Source organism: Vicugna pacos, chromosome 4 (assembly GCF_048564905.1).
Source record: "Vicugna pacos chromosome 4, VicPac4, whole genome shotgun sequence".
NCBI classification, from domain to species: Eukaryota; Metazoa; Chordata; class Mammalia; order Artiodactyla; family Camelidae; genus Vicugna; species Vicugna pacos.
Window position 1 is genome coordinate 71,892,059 of NC_132990.1, and position 18,201 is coordinate 71,910,259.

The 18,201-nt window shown below is 52.2% G+C and overlaps 1 protein-coding gene and 1 long non-coding RNA gene across 5 annotated transcripts in view; one reads left to right on the top strand and one right to left on the bottom strand.

Moving 5' to 3' along the window:
• Nucleotides 1-18,201, top strand: part of MVB12B (multivesicular body subunit 12B) — a 234,488-nt gene that overhangs the window by 202,749 nt on the left and 13,538 nt on the right. For all 4 annotated transcript variants that reach the window (XM_072960130.1, XM_072960132.1, XM_072960131.1 and 1 more), the window contains 2 exons: nucleotides 7,485-7,540; nucleotides 10,112-10,171. In XM_072960130.1, the coding sequence (XP_072816231.1) occupies nucleotides 7,485-7,540; nucleotides 10,112-10,171 (116 nt within the window). The remainder of the gene's footprint in view (nucleotides 1-7,484; nucleotides 7,541-10,111; nucleotides 10,172-18,201) is intronic.
• On the bottom strand, nucleotides 10,306-12,016 carry LOC140695909 (uncharacterized). The gene is made up of 2 exons (XR_012071745.1): nucleotides 11,533-12,016; nucleotides 10,306-10,916 (listed from the first exon to the last, which is right to left on the bottom strand). It is a non-coding gene; the product is annotated as an uncharacterized lncRNA (long non-coding RNA).

The following is an 18,201-nucleotide window of genomic DNA, read 5'->3' on the forward strand; positions in this document are numbered from 1 at the left end:
CTGGGGCCTTGGACTGGCAGCTGAGCTTGAGCTGGGACAGCAGGGATGCAGATGCCAGGAGGGCCGTGGTCGGGGCACCCAGGGAGGCCCTCCCGGGCAGGCCTGGCTTACACGGTGCCCGAAGCCTTCAAATCGGGAGCCACAGCCTCGAGTTACATCATTTAATGTGGATGCACTTACAGTTTCATGAAAAAGCAGATAAAAAGAAGGTCTGCGTGGAAGGGCTTTTCCTCTGGTGCAGTGGTGATGGTGATGATGACCATAACTGAGCAGCTAATTTGTACCTGGGGCTTTATGCTTTTAGCTCTTCTAAATTTCACAACAACCCAGGTATTATTTCCTTCCTTCTACAGTTGAGGAAAGAGAGGCACAGAGAGGTTAAACACTTGTCCTAAGTCAGAGGTGGGCTGAGCACCTGAATCCACTCTCTGAAGAAGCACGGGCCGCGGTGAGTACATCACAGCCGTGGCCACCACGTGCCGAGTGCCTGCCGCGGGCAGCTGGGCTCGGCGCCTTCTCGGAGCCGTTTCTTCCCTGGGCAGTGCCGCCCAGCGGCCGTGGTTGTCCTCCTGGACAGGGGACAGTGTGACTCGGAGGCTAGGTGGTCACTTGCCCCCGCCCCACGGTGCCCATGCACATCAGACTCCGCGTCCCCCCTCCTCCCAGCGAGCAGCCCCTCGTGTGTGGGACTCAGAGGCTCTGCTGAGGCTGATCCATCCCTCCTTTTGGCTTATGAATAACGTGGCAAAACAAATTACTTTGGGGATCTAGAAGGAAGTTGTTGGCCCTGTGTAAACTCAGTTGGAATGTCACCTAGCAGACCGCTCTGGGGGCGTCTACAAATATCTTCCAAGGAACATCCCCAAAGTGAAGTCACCAAGAAGGCAGAAAGGGCTTGGTGTTTTGGTTTGCAAATGAGTTTTGAGAAATGGCCTTGAGATCTTGGGTTGTTGGCATTTTTCCCATCACAAATTGCAAAGGACTTTTGAAACGCCGCAGGAAAGGGGAGAAGAAAGGGCCGGTCGCTGATTATTTACAGCTCGGAGCCCCAAGCAGGTACACGGAATTAAAGGCCTCCCACCATTCCAACTGCATTTAATTTGATTTTGAAAATGACTACCTGCCAATAAGCCACGTTGTTCACCCTCATCTCTGCAAGGACTTCTGAGGAACTGCGACCGAGTTCACTTAACACCGCTTGGCAACTGTAAGCAGAAAACAATTGAGATGCTGGTAATGGAGTCCTTTTTTTTTTAATTTTATATTTTTTTGCCACATGACTTTATGACTTTCTTTCTCAAGCGTGTTGATTGGAGTATTTCCTTGTTGAAATGTCAGTGAGGGGAGGGGTGGGCAGCCTTGAGCAAATACGGGATTCCTAGGCGACAGGGTGGTCCTGGGCTGGGAGCTCTTGGGAACGGGTCAGCGAGGGGTTGGGGTTCAGTCTGCAGAAGTCCGAGGGTGTGCATTTGGAGGAGGGAAACAGAGAACGGCTCTGAGGGATTGCCTTGACAAGAAAAATTATGGTTCCCATTTGAAGGGAAGATGTCGCAGCCAGGACCCTATCCCGTAGCAAGACGAAGTTCCTGCAGGTTCATGCAGAGCTGTCTGTGCAAATAGGAGTCCAATTTTATGTCCAAACAAATTTGGCATGCAAATTGGACTTCTTCCCCAAGGAAAGCAAAGGCAGGTATTCCGGTCAGTTGGATGGAGGGGAACCACCCCCCCTCCTTCTTTAGAATAGGGGGTGGTATTAATACAGCAGCAGATTAGAGCTTTATTTGTTTAAACCTTGCAGATTCTGTAAGCATTCACAGTCCCCTTGACTCATAGTGCCTGATTGTAAAAAGAACAGTTGAATGAGCTCATTGTTTCCTGGTTTCTTCCTTTAATGTATTTTACAAACACGCTGGTGACAGGCCTGACACCCTGATTTCTATGTACTCTCACTTCAGTGTGGGATTACAGCATTAATAACAGAGTTCCATGCATCATGCCATTTTTAAGCATGATCGTTATGATAAAGGGCATATACTTAATTACAGGCCTGCTTAATTACAGCTCTGTTGAAGCTCGTTTGTTTAGGAGAATGCTAATTGCGCTACGGAGCCTGCGGCACCTCCTCGCTTTCATCTGCCGGGTGCCGCTAGGTGCCGAGGATCAGCGTTTTGTTAAAACTGCCACCAAAGATAAAATTGGAAAAAAAAAAAAAAAGGAAGAAGAAGAAAGCACTGTCCTGGTCCTGAAAGGAGGCCTGCCTGGCACGTGGCTTTGGGCCGGAGCTGCCATGTCATCCCCGCTTTCCAGGCAGGGCCACCAAGGCTCAGAGGTGAGCCGGGCGCTCAGCCACTCCTCAGCTGCCCATCCAGGGGACCCACCACACCCGCTGCAGCACTACCGCCAGCTGGGCTCTGGGCTTGAATCCTGGCCCCATCCAGCCACCTAACTCCTCCCAGCCTGGGTTTCCTTACCTGTAACTTGCTAGTCATCATTTTGAGGGTTATTTGACGCATGTTCACTGTCTAGTGTGTGGTAAATATGATCTCCTTTCCTTTTCTCTCTTTCTAGCCTGGGGCTGGGCTAGGGGAGAAGTTCTGTGACTCCAGGTTTAGAGGAGCTGAGGGGCCTGGAGAAGGGACTGCTCTGGGCCCCAGGAGTGCCGCCTTTGGCACCAGTGAGGAAAGGACAGGTGTGTCCTGCTTCTTCAGGGTTGTGGCCATGGATTGGTCAGGCCGTGTCAGTGCGAGGACCCCGTACAAACCCCAGGCTGACTGGGAGGGCAGGATGGGGGATGAACACGTACCCCCCGAACAGTGGCTCTGCGAGAGCTGGGACCTGTCGCTCATGGCTCTGCGTCCATCTCCTCCACCGTGTGTCACTCTGAGTAGGACTCGGCACTAGGCTGAACGCTCAAACAAGGATCACTGGCTCTCAGCGCTGGGAAGAGAAGTAAGGACAAAACACTGGCCTCAGCTGGGAAGAAGGAAAGAAGGAAACTGAGTTCCCCCATGAGAAGCCCGGATGGAGATGATTTATGAACATCTTTGGGAACATGTGAAAAATGTGTGCTGTTGATTTTAAGAAATATGTTTGGCAAACCTCAAGATATCTTAAAATATGGAAAGGCCGCCCAGATCAGGAGAACAGAAATGGATGTGATGGAATTAGAAGGGAGTTTAGCGGTCCCACAGATCAGCCTCCTACCCAGAGCACCAAATCCCGCCCCAAGTCCCTGGCCAGCAGCCGTCCGCCTGGACTTCGGTCAGCCAGCTCCACTCGTCCTCCCTTGCGTCTTCCCCAGAGGAGGGCAGGCCCCTCTCTGCACCGTGCCCCGTCTCTCTAGCCCCTCTTCCCGAGAAAGCTCTGAGAACATGTGCAGATGTTTGGTTACGTTCACCTTCAAGACCAGAGCCCCATCTCACCCCGTTTCCTGGATGCTGGGCTCAGATGCAGGTGAGGGGACAACGAACAAAGTATAGGAATCAGGCCTTCCTGGAGCAGCAGGCTGGTGGCTTCCTCTCTTCCCTCCTGGGGGCCAGCTCCCAGTCCCTCACCACCTGGTGGGCTGCCCAGGACCACCCTCTGAACTCCACACTGGAGCCCGGAGCAGACCAAGGCGCCGCCCCTCTCCCGGCACCCCTGGCGCCCCTCCCCCTTTCTAAACAGTCGGATCATGCTGTTGATTTATTCAACGACAGACTAGTCGCTTCTGCTGTTACTCCAGCGTGACCATCTCTTTCATCCCGTCTAATACAGTTGATGTTTTGGACCTAAAGTACAGGACTTAACACTGACCTTTTAGTAAATCCCATCTGTTAAATTTAGCCTATGATCCTTACTTTTTGAGATCTTTATTGGGTTTCTCTCTGTTATCCAGTTTATAGACTGTTCTCATCAGCCACAGACTGGATAAGCCTACTCTGCGTGTCTTTGTGGAAGTAGTTGATAATGCCCTGGGCACCCTGGAGGTCAGTGTCAGTCTTTAATCAGCTTCTTGAACGTCTAGTCCCACCAGTTATAGCCTCTCCTCCCCTTGGCATTGACCAGACCCATTTGCCCGTCTTGTCCACGGGGGTAACATGAGAAATTGTCAAGTACTTTGCTAAAATCCACATTCTTTCAGCCTACTGTAATCTTGGCTATACTAGATTTTTTAAATAAATGAAGTTTGGTTGGCAGATCATCTATTTAGCAAACTGTCACTGGCTCCTGGGGACCCTTTTCAGGGACTCCAGGGTGGGTGAGAGCTAGCTGTTCCTCTTGAGCCAGTTCCCATGCGGGAGCTGCAGCCTACAGGACCTGTGGCCTCACTTTCTTTTCCCCCAAGATTGTTAAAACCTGTTTTCTAGAAGAATACAAGAAGCATCTGGCTGTGCCCATCTTTCTATCATGAACTCTAAGATAAAGTGATTTATCCTCAGCTCCCATCTCTCTGCCTTCACCAGGCAGCTTCCCCTAGAGGTCAGATTAGGTCCAAGAGGTTCTGTACACCGTCTCTGCCACTGAACCCTGTCTGGAGGGCATCAGCCCCACCATCCTGAAGGCCACCCTCTGTTGCCTCTTGCTTCTCAGAAAGTCTTGGGAATGCATCTTCCCTTTCTTCTCTCCAAAATGTCTCCCAGGCCAGACCTCATCACAGGGGATGCTGACCCCCACCCCAGGCACCGCTGTGCTGGGACAGGAACACAGAGGTGACTCACACATGGATGGCCAGAGGCCCACGGCCTGGGGAAGAAGCATGGCCCTGGCCAGGTGCCCAGGGAGGCGGGCAGGACCTTGGGAACAGCTTCCTGCAGGGGGGCACTCTGAGCAGACCCCAGAGAGATGGCCGGGTATAGACATAGAGTGAAGGGGAGGGGAATCGTGTGCAGAGGGTCAGAGAGGACCCCATCTCTTCCCTTTGGGGTGCAAGCATGACTGCCAGCCTCACACTGGGCAGGAGTCGCCTCCCTCCCTCGCTCCCACCCAGTGCTTCCCGGGATAATCAGGCCTCTGCAAGTCACTTCACCACCTTTTCAGAACACATGTTCCCTGAACACAGGTTGACATTTAGATGGAAACAACTGTCACCAGTGAGAAGAGAGACCTTCATCATATCCTACCAGAAACCCTCGAACACGAGAAGTTCTTTAAACACCAAAGGCAGAAAGCCTGGTGGGTGGGCGATTAGAGTTCACAGCTCAGTGATGTGGGCTGTAGATGTGTTTGCTGAAGATGGCTCCCCAGGTGTGTGGTCGGCCCGCTTCCTGCTTCCCAAGTGCAGGTGGGGAGCTCTGTCCTGGACCCCGCCGTCTGTCTCCTGGGCAGAGAAGGCGGGAGGGAGGTGCGTGTGTGCAGAGCAGAGGGAGGCATGGCCATGGCAGGTGACGACAGGGCGCTCTGCGGATTTGAAGGGGGAGGTGGAGGAGGCCGTGGCTTCCAGCTCCTGACTTGGGGTGGCCCAGAGTAGGCGGCACCTTAGTGGTGAGTGGAAGCCCAGGGAAAGAGCAGATTTGAGAAGACGAGGGTGGGTCTGACTCGTGTGGGGCTGTTCACACGCACCCACGTCCCGGCTTGTAGGTCTGACCAGGAGGAGCTTGTAGAAGGGCCACCTGGACACTTGGGGAGGGCGGTCAAAACCGGGAAAGACCTTGGTTTGGAGGAAGCGGGTTCGTTCTTGGAAATTGCATTTACACCTCACGGAAGGGCCAGAGACTGCACAGCCTGCCAGCTGTGTGACCTCAGCCGTGCCAGCCTCTCCCCCCCGACCTCTGACCCCGACCTGTGAATGGCTGGAGCTGTGTGAGTGCTGTGTGCGCGCCTGCCTCTGTGGGTGTGGGGTCAGAGGTCAGGGTGCCATGTGGGGTGAGCCTTGACTCCCAGCCACGTTGGGTGGACAGTGGCAGGTTGGCCTCTTCATGGGTCCTGGGAAGCCTGGCCCTGCCCTCTCTAAAAGGCCTCGTGGCCTTTCCAGGCCCAGGCATGGACGGGTGGGTTTTCCCGGGTGTAGATGCGCGCCAGGCGCGTGTAGGTGCTCAGATTTCATTTGTGCACGTGCATGTGTGACGTACTGTGTACGGTGACTGTGGCTCCCCCCTCTTTCTGGGGAGGTGTCACACTGTCCCCAGTGCTTAGCCAGTCCTCTTCTGGGCAGTGAGGGCAGGTGGCAGAGGCTCCTGTTTGGGAAGGTCTATGACCACAGACGCTTCCATCCAAGCCCAGGGGCCCCTCCTTAGACAGCAGCCTCCCCAAGAAAGGAGGAGGTTTCCAGTGCAGCTGGGCCCGCTGGGCTATTTCTTTTTCTTCAAACCTACCAGAGAAGATTTCATTTTTTTCTTCCCAGAAATTATGAACATAGCTTAAAATGACACATTTGGCTCATCTTGCTGATCAGAGAGGATTTGTCCCAGATTCCTTATCTTTCTTTTATTTCCTTTTCTTCTTTCTGCTTCCGCGACTCTTATGCCTTAGGACTGAAAAAAATTGCCCACCCCTTGTATAGCAGAGAAGTCCCCCCATTAGGTGTCGTGGAGCAGAGGTCATTACGCGGGAAACCCCTCATCCAGAAAACCATCCCCCTCAGCATGAGGCCCCCACACCACACGAGTGACAGGGACTGGAGAGGCCGGGCCCCAGGAGAAGCCTCGCCCGTCCCCACAGTCGGCTCTGCTGCCCAGCCTTCACACTGCACGTGCCCGCAGCGCGCGCTGTCCACGTGTCCCGTTCCTCCACGTCCCAGGGTTTCCATGGTGTAAAGCGCCCTCATCCCAGGGGAGGGCGCCCTTGAGGAGGCAGTGATCTGAAGGCAGTGACCTGGCCTGTGCAGGGCTGTGAAAAAGGAACCGAACCACTGTGGTTCTGTGGTTTCCTTTGTTGGAGACCCATTCCCGCCACTTCTGTGTCCTGTTAAAACCTAGCAGAGCAGTGAGCCTCAGCTCAGCCCGTGAGACCGAGGCTAAGAGATCAAGAGGCCCCCTGCTGAGCACCCCTGTGCTGAGTTACGCAGGCCGTGCTGTCCTTTTAAATATAACTTAAGTAGTGCACCCAGAGCCAAGGCCAGGGTTCAAACCCGGTCTGTCTGACTCCAGAACCACTCTTTCCTCCAACCTAGACCTTTCCCCTGAGCCTGACAGCCTGGGCTGTGATTCCAGTCTCCGCTGAGAGAGTATCTCACGAACATGCTCACCGCCCACCTCCTCACCACGTCCCCTCAGTGGCTCCCACACTTACCCATCAGACCCTGGGTGGGCTCTGGACCAGTCCTGCCCTGACAGCTCTTGTTTGCCCTGCTGTGGGGTGTCTGCCTCCCTCAGCAGGTGTGTGTCCTGGGAGCAGAAATGGCACCTGTGTACACGTGGCCCTGGGCGCCACTCACCTGTGCACTTGTCGGCCGGCTGCAGCCCCCGACTGGCTTGTGTCAAGACCAGTATGTGTGTCAGTATCTCAAGTTACTGAACATCAGTGGTGTCTGCAATGCCATTTCCTCTTTTTTTCTTCTTTTGCAGCAATGGATGGTGTGCCTTTTATGATTTCAGAGAAGTTTTCCTGTGTTCCAGAAAGTGTAAGTTTTATGCATGCTCACCCCCTCTTCTGCTGCCTCCAGCCTGAGCTCTCTGCTCCACACATGGGGCGTCTCGGCAGCCCCTACACCCCTTCCCCTGCCCCCGCCCCTGTTGGAATCATTGCTGCCCTCACGTTCTCCCTTTGGAGGAAGCTCAGGCCTGCAGCCAACAACAGGGCTGCCTGAGAGCTAGAAGTGGGCTGTGCTCCTCCCTCGGCCCCTTCAGCTAATGCTGCACGTAGTTGGTGCTTGAGAAGTAAAAGAAAAGTAGGGAAGACACACGCAGCCACAGCCAAGCCTATTCATTTCAGATGTGATGGTAAATGACACTAAACTTCACTGGCTATAAATGTTCTTGGTTTCCAAGTTCAGCTTATTAACTTTTGTTCTTATTTATTTAACGATGATGAAGTCCAGCAGAAAGATAGCTACCTCACTTTCCCTTGTCGTCACTGCATCCCACAGTGACCACATTCTCTGCAGGCATCCGAATGGCAGGGCCAGCAGCCGTGGGTCTCCAGCCCCTGCAGGCCAGCCCAGACCTCTGGTACACATGAGTGAACCGAGGCCACACTGGGTCCCTGAGCCATCTTTAGTGACAGGGACAGAGTGAGCTAGCGGGGCCTGAAGGCCAGAACCCAAATCGTGAGAGGCACCCACCTCACAGCTTTGTGGGCCCAGCCGGGCACTCCTGTGCCCTCTCTCAGGTGGTGCGTGCCCCCCTGGATGGCAGTGGCCCTCCCTCCGCTCTGCAGGCCTGGTTCATGTCGACTCAGTAGACTTGTTTCTGGGTTTTTAAAAATCCTTTCTGCAGAAGTTTGCTTTGAGTAGCTAATAAATATGAAGGCCTGGTTTGGGCACCAGCTAGAGAAGCCTTCAGTGTTTTTCTTGGATCCAGCTTAAAACCACCCAGCTTGCGATTTGACCTGCACTGGAGTTTCCATTTTCATGAAATATAATAGGCCTCCTCTGAACCCTTCTGGTAAGCAGCTTAATCTTGAAAAACGCTCGTGACGTGACATGCAGAGCGTGAGTAACTTCAGCCGACTCCACTTGGCCGCGTTGCCATGGAGACGCTGGCGCCTCTCCCGCCCGCTCCCTTAGAAGGGCCGTTCTGTCCTGCACACCAGCTCCAATCGGGAAAGTTTAGTGGGGCAGTTAGAGCCTAATGATACAACAGCTGGACCTCTGCTGGATCCCGGGCAGCGCGGGCAGGCGGCCCCAGGCTCGCGCCACTCGGGCTGGCGGCAGGAGAACGCCAAACTGTTTTGTGGCTACCGGCAGAGCAGCCCCAGGAGCTGAGTGCCTGATTCGGTGGCCCTGTCCCAAGATCGCCCTTGCAAACTTGCTGCTGCCAGGCTCTCCAACACAGCAAGTGCTCAGGCGGGCGGACCCGGGCCAAGCCCAGTGCCAAGTGCTTCTCTTGTTTAATCTCCCAGCAGCCAGGCCAGGAGGGCCCGCCCGCCCGTGCTGCTTTGTAACCAGAGAGGAAATGATGAAGTGATTAACCTGCCACTGCATCATGGGGAGGCGCTGATCGGGTTCGAATCCAGGTCCTTGGACTCGGAGCCAGCCTCATCCACCCCTCCTCGCAGTAAACCCCCACCTGGCCCGGCCCAGGCTCCGGCTTGGCCCCTGCCTCTGGGCTGTGGTTCAGAACCCTGAAGGCCCCGGGGTTTTGTTGGAGACTCTCAGGTCTTACCTGTCCACCAGCTGCTGCCAGCTGCTGGCCTGGGCTGCAGGAGGCGGGGCCGCTGCCCTGTGGAAGCGCAGACCCTCGATGTCCCAGAGAGGGGATGGACCAGGGGCCTCGCAGACAGGGCTCCCTCTGCCACTCTGCGTGCGTTTCAGCCCAGGCGTCTCTGGGCCTCCAGCTGACTCTTGTTGCCATGTGTCTTTGATTTTTAATGCTGTCTGTTGAAAAGCCAGAATTTTCCCAAAAAAGGGGCCCCATGTCTGTAAAGTTATAGAAACACCCATTAACACGTGGTGGTATCGTTTTCCACCCCATTGATTTCTCCAACATAACTGATGGACAGTTACTTCATTCACCTGTATTTTCAAAGACCTGGAGTTCCCTCCAGCTCCTTCCCTGGATGCCAAGGAATCCCAGATCCCCAAGAGATCAGCTGCCACCCTCCTGGGGTTGCTTAGACCCTGTCCACCACAGAGATGTGGCAGGCAGGGCGGGGTGGTGAGGCCTCGGGCACCTCCATTCCCACTGCTGCAGAAAGAGCAAGCCGGCTTTTTACATGGGCAGGGAGAGAAGAGAGGCAGGAGTTATTGGTGACAGTCACTGTGACCCTCCTGGGTCCGGTAGACACATGACTAAGCAGGGTCCCCAGCAGAAGGCGCCCTGGTGATGGCCAGGTTTCTCAGTCTGCTCCTATTACTGGTCCATTTGCCCTCACTAATCACTGCAAAGTCACCCCGATGGTTTCCGTGAAAAGGGAGTGGAGAAAGCGCTCGAATACATTGTGGGTTTGAAGTGTCACAATTGTTGTGAATAAAAGCAGATGTGAAGCAGCATTTTCCAGCCATTTAAAAGGATGACTCTATCTGTATTTTCAGATGCAGCCCTTTGATCTCTTGGGAATCACCATCAAATCTCTGGCAGAAATTGAAAAAGAGGTAAGCAAGCTGCCCAGACGGGACAGGTGGGGCCTGGGCCCACGCTCACTGTTAGGGGTCTGTCCCGGGAGCAGGGTGACCCTCGGAGAAAGACACTTTCATTGCTCTCAAGTGTATTTCTTAGAAACAGAAACTCACTTTTAATGTGTTTATTACTTCAAGTAATAAGTCAGAAGGTTTCACGTGACGGCCAGAACAATCAATTTTGCTTCTTTTTTTTTTTAAATATCTCGGCTTAAAGAAGGTGGAGGCTGGGGGCTGGGCATGGGGTTGGCTGTCCCCCCTTCTGTTTTATGATTTGCCACCAGTAAGGGTTTGGAGAAATGTCCAAGCCTCTTTGTGATTTAGAGGAAGGATCGCAATACATTCCATTGTGCTTGGTAAGCCAAACCCCACTTGGCAGCCTGGTTCGAAAGAGTCTGGATGTTTTCCTAATAAAAAAGAAAGAAATCCAGGACCGGAGTCCATGTGACAGCTCTGAAGACAGAGAGCTGAGATAATGGAATCCAACTGGAGGTCAGCTCCGCCGGTGTTCTCCCCGCTTTCATAAGACAGCGCGAGAGTGTGTGTCGTCTCTTATGTATAGACGGTTGTTAAGCAGTCACATGCTTGCAGCCAGCTCTCCTCTGAGAGGAACATTTGTCTCCAAGATGGAAATGGTAGAACCATTTCAATATTCCCAGTTCCTCTGGGTTTTCTCTTGTATACCCAGCTAGCAGAAGCAGGTTGCATTATTGAAAGATGGCTGAAATCAAGAAAAATTGAATCAATGTAATACAACAAATTTCTAAACCTGTCACAGCAAAAACAAGACAAGAAAGTCCCCCTTTGCCTTTGAGTTTTGGTAAATCACAAAAACCAACCTGATTGTCATCTGTAGATTTTGGGGGGTAGGGGGTAGACATAGGAAAAAGAAAGGCAGGCTACCACCCCGTCAGAAAACACCCGTCCGTGGGGTTCCGTGTCAGCTCTACCCAGAAGCCGCGTGGCCGGGGGTGGCTCCCAGCTGCTTGGGGTCCCGCACAGGGTGGCTCTGGCGAGTGTGTGCGGAAGGCCTTTGCGGGGGCTGCTCTCCCTGCAGGCTGTGGAGCAGGGGCACGGCCTGTGACTCTGCAGGACGGACAAGGTCACACAGGCCTGACAGGGTGGGGGTTGGGGTCACGCCCCCTCTCTGCCTAAAGCCAGGATGACAGTCAAACCTGTCGCGTGAATACTAAATGGACAGATACAGAAAGTGCGCAGACAGCAGGTGCCCGTCACCACAGGCCGGTGGTGGAGACGGGGCAGCCGTGAGGGGACATCACCCCTTCTCCCCCCTCCCGTCCTCCAGGCTGTGACAGGAGCCTCATTTATTTAAGCACCTGCTCCGTGCTTAGCTCTTGGGCTGGGCTTTACCTCCACCATCACCGATTCTCACCCAAGGCTGACCAGGTGGCAACATTCCTCCCCACTTCATGGGGCAGAAGTTGAGACTCTGAGAGGTGAAATCATCTGCCCCACATTGAGACCTAGCGTGTCATTCCCCAAATCCTCTCCTTTATGACACACAGTCTGTGAATCCCTGTCCCTCCAAGGGGCTGCTGGGGACAGTGGGACCTGGGAGGCCCCTCGACCTATGCTCTGACCCCGGCCTGGCCTGCAAGGTATCAGGATAGGGTGGAATAGGAGCGAGCCCTGGTGTGGAGCCAGTGCATGTGGTGAAACCACCATAAAGTCTCAATTCTCGTCCCCACTAAAGGGCCAAAAGCGTGCGTGGTTAGACTGCGTTGTCTTGATGTCTGGCACCTGGAGCCGAGCCCGCCTGCCGGGGGCAGAATCTTCAGCTCATCCACTTCACCTCTCTGAGCCTCGGCGTCCTCTTCTGTAAAATCAAGACAGTGGTAAAAACGCCCCATAGCATTTATGAGTTTGACGGAGACAGTCATGGAAATGGCTTAACAGCACCTGCCAGGGCCACTGCGCGGGTAGTGATCAGCGGCTGCTGTCACGGTCATGGTCGTTGTTGCCACCATTCCCTGGTCCGCAGGAAGCGGGGAAGTCGGTGTAAATCCGTCCCAGTTCAGCCTGGCACGCCGCCCCCTTGCTGGTGGCAGAGTGACGGCAGCTCAGTGGGCCAAGCCTAGCTTGCTTCTTTGTTTTCAGTGATGGGTTAAAACCCCCATCTGTGTTCTCTGTTGAAGGAAACTAAAGTGGAGTTAAAGAAAACGTAGGGAAACGGGGAGAGGTTAGAAATGCTGAACACAGGTGTTACTGCCGTCAGTGATGCCACGGACTTTTCCACTTAAACTGAGGATTTAAAAGTTGCTCACACCACCCACCTGTGTGCATTTGATGGTGACTAGAATGTTGATGTCCACACACTTTGGTGAACAGGCTCTTCAACAACGTCAGGGAATTTTCTCTGTAAATAAACCGGAACTCCTTTTTGCTGCTGAGCTCAGCATTGCTCCTGAAGTTGGAGACTGAGTAGAAGCTGTGCCCAGGCCCTGGGTGCCGCGGTGGGTTCTGTGGGTTGGCCCTGAGCCCCTGGGGGTCTCCTTGATCAGGGTGACTTTGTTCTTTTCCATTGTCAACCAGTCTGGCTGGCTGCCCTTGGGGAGGGGCCGGGGGCAGGGGAGCTCCGCTGGGGGGCCACTGTGCTCATGTTCACACTATCAGCCAAGCACCCTCCCCTGAGAAGGCAGGAGACTGACTGCCTTTGGGTTCAGGGAAGCCATGACCTGCACCGTCCCCGAATGTCACCTGGGATTCCCGACCAGCATCTGTGGGGGCCGCTTTGTGTGGGGTGGTGCTCCCCTCTGTGACCCCTCTGCACCCCACGGGGGAGGTGGTGTCACAGAAGTTTACAGCAGAAACCTGGGCTCAGGTGGTCCCTGGAGGCGGCACACTGCCCGCCCATCCAGCCCTGGCATGGGTGTCTCTCCTGCCAGCTTTAACTTCACCCACCCTGCTCTGCCTGGGGGATGCGTCTGAATTAAGTCTGTGCCCCGTCACCATTTGGCCTTGGGGACAGGTTACTCCATGAACGAGCCCCTCCCCCAGTCAGCCTTGAGCTTGGTGACTAGGGACCAGAGCGAACGCCAGCAGCCAACCCAGGATCACGATCAACCCCGGCTGCCCCCCACCACAGCAGGACCCGCCACGGACCCCAGCCTGCCCAAGAGTTGCCTGGCGCTGAGTAACAGTTGCAGAGAAAGGAGGTATCACCCCCACCAAGTGGGTGGCAATGCACCTCCAGCCTCCCCGGAATCTGATGGGCTCCAGGTGCAGTGTGACGCTCGGCCCCGCCAGCAGGAAGGTGGGACAAGGCTTGCCGGCAGTGTGGACAAGAGCCGCCTGCCATGTGGGTGTGTAGATTCCAGGTGTCTATGTGTGGACAGTGGCGGCAACGTGGTATAGTGGAGGGGACACAGCTTTCGAGTCCCACCTCCTGTGGTAGCATGCCAAATCTGCTACCTAGGCTGGGCCCTGGGTCAAGGCCCCCAGCCTCAGGTTGGGGTGCAGGCCCACGGCTCCCACCTTGGTCAGGGCACTGGTCCAGCGTCTGCTGCTGGCGTATTCACGGAGAGACCCAGCAGTTGTGTGTGCAGCACCTGCTCAAGTTTCATAACAGGCCCCCGGTCTTGATTAAAATCAAAGCCTATGCCATCCAGCAGATTTCGGGGGGAAAATTCTTCAGGTGCCCTCTGGTGGTGAGGGCTGGTTAATAAACAAACTCCCACTTTGAAGGCTGTCACTCTCCTGGCTCCGATGATCTTAGCAGCCTCTTTCCTGCCTGCCCCATCCTCCAGCAGCCACGTCCCCCTGCCATCCACATCCCTCCGCAGCTCAGAGCAGGGGCTTTGCCGTGTAGACTACCCCAAGGCTGGAGAGTGTGTTTTTGCTCATCTCCCCTCAGCCCTGGGAGGCGACCAGCGAGCAGCCAGTGGCAGCTATCGCAGCAAAGCAGGGGCCTTCTGGCCCTAACCGGCCCCCTTGCCCTAGGCGGCACCCCTTTGGCTCTGCGGGAGGGTGGCAGTGACCCCGGAGGGCTGTGTCCCAGCGAAGCCTTATTGTCCTCGCCGTTGCCCAGACAAAAGGTTCTCTCCATTTGAGAGTCGGAAAGAGTGTAATTTCGCAGCCGGCCCCATGATGAAGCATCTTCTCTTGGAGTGAGAAGATGGGCATATAAATATTCTCTGTCTCTGCCGCTCTTTATTTCCCTTGTAAGCAGTCGCCCCGTTTCTCCATCTGATGGATGCCCCACCACAGCCAGAGTAGGAGCTCCCTGGCTCCTCAGTTCAGGCAGCAGCTTCTGAAATAATTCCCGAGTCGTGGTTACTTTTCCTGGAGGCCGTTTATCCTCACTCCCTGCCCACTGCTCCACCCTCCCCTGTGACCCGTCCATCCCCGGCCTCACCTCCCTCACAGACTGCACTGCGTCCCCTGTCTCACGAACGGTGGCCGGGAGACGGTGGCCTCGACCGTGGGTTTCATGCTGCATGCCTAGCACTGCAAGCCTTTAGGAAATAGGAGGCAACAATTCCTGTGATTGAAGCAGCATCCAGAGTGCCTTCCAGCCCAGCACACAAAGCCGTTCCCCACCTGCAGCCGACCCACAGAAAACCACGGGGCCCACCCTTCCTTCAGTGGGTACCACACTCAAAAACGTGGTAAGGGAAGCGTCATTAACCCACCACTCGTCCTGTGGGAGCAAACAGACTCCATTTTCACTCCACTTTAAGGCTGAAAGACAAGGGAGAGTCTAATTAGTAAAGGGACGATCTAATATTAATCACTCCCTTAAAATTGACAAGGGAGGCAGTCTGTTTAACCACTTAATTGCTACAGGTTTTTATGGGCTGCCGTTTGCAGATGTATTTAATGAAGAAGTTATAAATCTAAAAGAGCTTAAAATTTTAATTTTATACCTAAATATTTTCCTTGTTCTCATGTTTGTAGTCAGTCCTCAAGAGTGCAGTCACGTGGAGTGTTCTTTAAATGAACATATTTGCTAACTGGCGTGATTTCAGTTTTTAAAACATTGGTTCCAGCAATTAGGCATTTTTTTTCAGTTCCCAAATGACTAGAGAAATTCGTCTTGATTATAATTGCTCTTAGCCACGCATATCTAATTTGTGTCTTTTTAAGTGTTAATTAGTAAACAGTTTGAGCTGACATCTTTATGTGTTTGTGTGCTGAAAAATGGGGCTTATTGCTTATTTAGCTTGGGGCCGATTCCTCTAGCATTTACGTCACGACACTGAGGTAAAATTAATGGAAACACATTTGGCATCTCAAGGTAAAAAGAATTTTTGAATCCAGCCTGTGGACATCCACTGCGCATGGGTGTCTGCAGGCCCTTCCAATATTTGAGATTAGATAATGTGAACTTGGGACCTGCACGTGCGGGAAGAAAGTGAGGCGGAAGATTTTTGTATCAGTAATGAAATGGCAGAGTCCCAACTTTATCAAAGCAAAATGTTCACATCCCAGCACAACTGTTCATTCTTCCTACCTTTGGGAAGCTTTCATTGTGCTTATTAACAGTAAAGAATTTTGTAGAGGGAGGTACTGCCAAATCTGTGGTCCCTTTGCACCATCTAGTGGTCAGATAGTAAACTGCAGCAGGAAATAAGGCGTCTTGTCTCTACCTGTGAGAGTTAACATTTTCATGACCCGGCATCTTTTTTTACTTTCTTTTTCCGTCAGGAAGCTGATACGTTTTGGGAAAGAAACTCGCCTACTTCATTTATTAAATAAAATTTAGTTAAATAAATAGAAGTTAACCTGTTCTGCCCCTTTTTTATATTGTCCAAAGACACAGAGCTGCCACCAAATTCTTACAGAGCTATCACACTGAGTTAATTCCAGCCCCAAAGAAATCTAATCAGTTAGCCTATTAGACAGCCGTTCCGGAGGCATAAAAGAAGTGTTAGGCTTCTTTTGAAATGTGGGAACTAGCTCGGGGACCTCCACTTCATGGACCCTTCTGGAGTCTGACCCCAGCTGATACCACAGGCGAGATGAGTTCTCTCCCCATTAATTGTGGCACACATCGTGGGCCGTTTATCATATGAAGCAGCTACCCTGCTGATCAGAATCAATTTTTTTAATATTTAGTGTTTTCCTTCTGAGTTCAAAGGCTGTACATGTTTATTAAAAAGCAGACATTTCAGAAACATGTAAGAGGCGAGAGTCCCCCATAGTCCACTTGTGGGAGATTCACCCACGTGTTCAGACAAACATCACAAGGGTTCAGCACTGGACATAATATTCCGTATCCTGCTTTCACACGGACCAGTATATCTTGCCCAGCCTTCCATGTCATTTTGCACAGATCTACCTCATTCGTTTTAATGACTACATGTGGTTCCCCGGTATGATTATGCCATAATTTATTTAAGCAATCCACTATTGATTGACTTTTGAGTTGTTTCCAATTATTCACTATTATACTGCTGCAATCTATTTCCTTGTACATGTGTCTTTGCTCTCCTGGACCTTTCTTTAGATGAATGCATGGTATTACCATTTTGCCTTCCAAAAAGAGCCTGCCCTCCCCGCCTCCCCACCCTGTGGTCTATGGGTGATAACCTGTTTCCCACATCCCCACTATAGCTAAGCATCACTGGTATTTAAAGGTGAACATCTTCTCAAATGTTTATTGGCTATTTGTATTTCTTTTGTGAATCTCTTCTGTTTATGCCCTTTGCCCAGTTTTTTCTATTGACTTATTTAGCTTTTTTCATTCACTTCTGATTACTTAATGTTCTTTATAAAAACCTTCTCTCTGTCATATATTCAAGAGCGCGCACACACACACACACTTCAGGCTTCTCCTCTTGTTAATGACGTGTTCTGCTATACAATTATTTTGAATTTTTTATGGGCACTTTCGTCTTTGTTTTAATACGGCTTCATGTCATACTTACAAGATTGTAGAAATAGTTATCCTTATTTTTTCATACCCTTTTGTATCTTAATATATGAAAATATAAACATTTCAACTACTTAATCCATCTGAAGTTTATTGAAGGGTGAGGTCTAGAACCAGCTTTATTTTATCCTAAAGTGTTTGCCAGTTTTCCTAACGTTGTTTACTTTCTTCAGTGAGTATTACATGCTACCTTCATCACATAGTTCCATCTGTAAGTGGGTCAGTGGATGTTTTTCTTGACTCTGTGCATCTCTGTCCTTTTTGTGTGATTGCCACACTGTTTTGAATCTGATAGCTTTACAATAAGCTTTAATATATGGCAAGGTTAGTTCTCCCCTGAACTCTCTCCACATGTTCCCAATTGTGTTCACATGATTATTCTTCCAGCTGAACTTTAGAATCTTTTCGAGAGGAAGGGGCTTCCGGATGTTTTTGGTGACTGCGTTGAGCCTGCTGATTGATACAGGAACAGTTGGCATTTCGGGTGACAGGCCTCCACCCAGGCTTTGTGCAGTCACTCTGCAGGGTGGGGACCCCACAGAACCGGGGGGTCTCTCTGGAGCCCTGCATGCTGCTCTTCAGCTTATTCCCAGGTGTTTGAGGCTTCTGTGGCTGCCGTGAACAGGACCCTTCTCCCATTATATTTTCTGTCACTTATGTATCAGGAGCCTTGGCTTTTGCATTTTATTTCTGAAGCTGACTCTCCCAGGGACTCCACTGCTCATTCTGACGGTTTCTTAGTTGCTGTGTATGTCGCCTGCAAACCCCGGCGCGGCCGCCTCCTGCTCCTCTTCCGGTGCCTCCGCCTGGCACCTCGGCCGGCACGTTTGGGTCCCTGGACCCCTGTCTGCATGGAAGTTTCTGATTGCAGTACTAACCCGTAATGCTGCATCCTGGCTTGCTATGTATAGACAGATCTTTTTTTTTTCCAATCATGTTTAAGAATTAGCCATCTGTTTCTATTTTCCTAAGTGTTTTTTTCGGGATTGGATAGTGGCTTTCGATAAAAGCCTTTTAATCATCCACTGAGATGATATTTTTTTCCTCCATGGGCATGTTAATGTGGTAGATTCTGTTAATAGCGTCCCGAATTCTGCACGCCTCGGGGTCC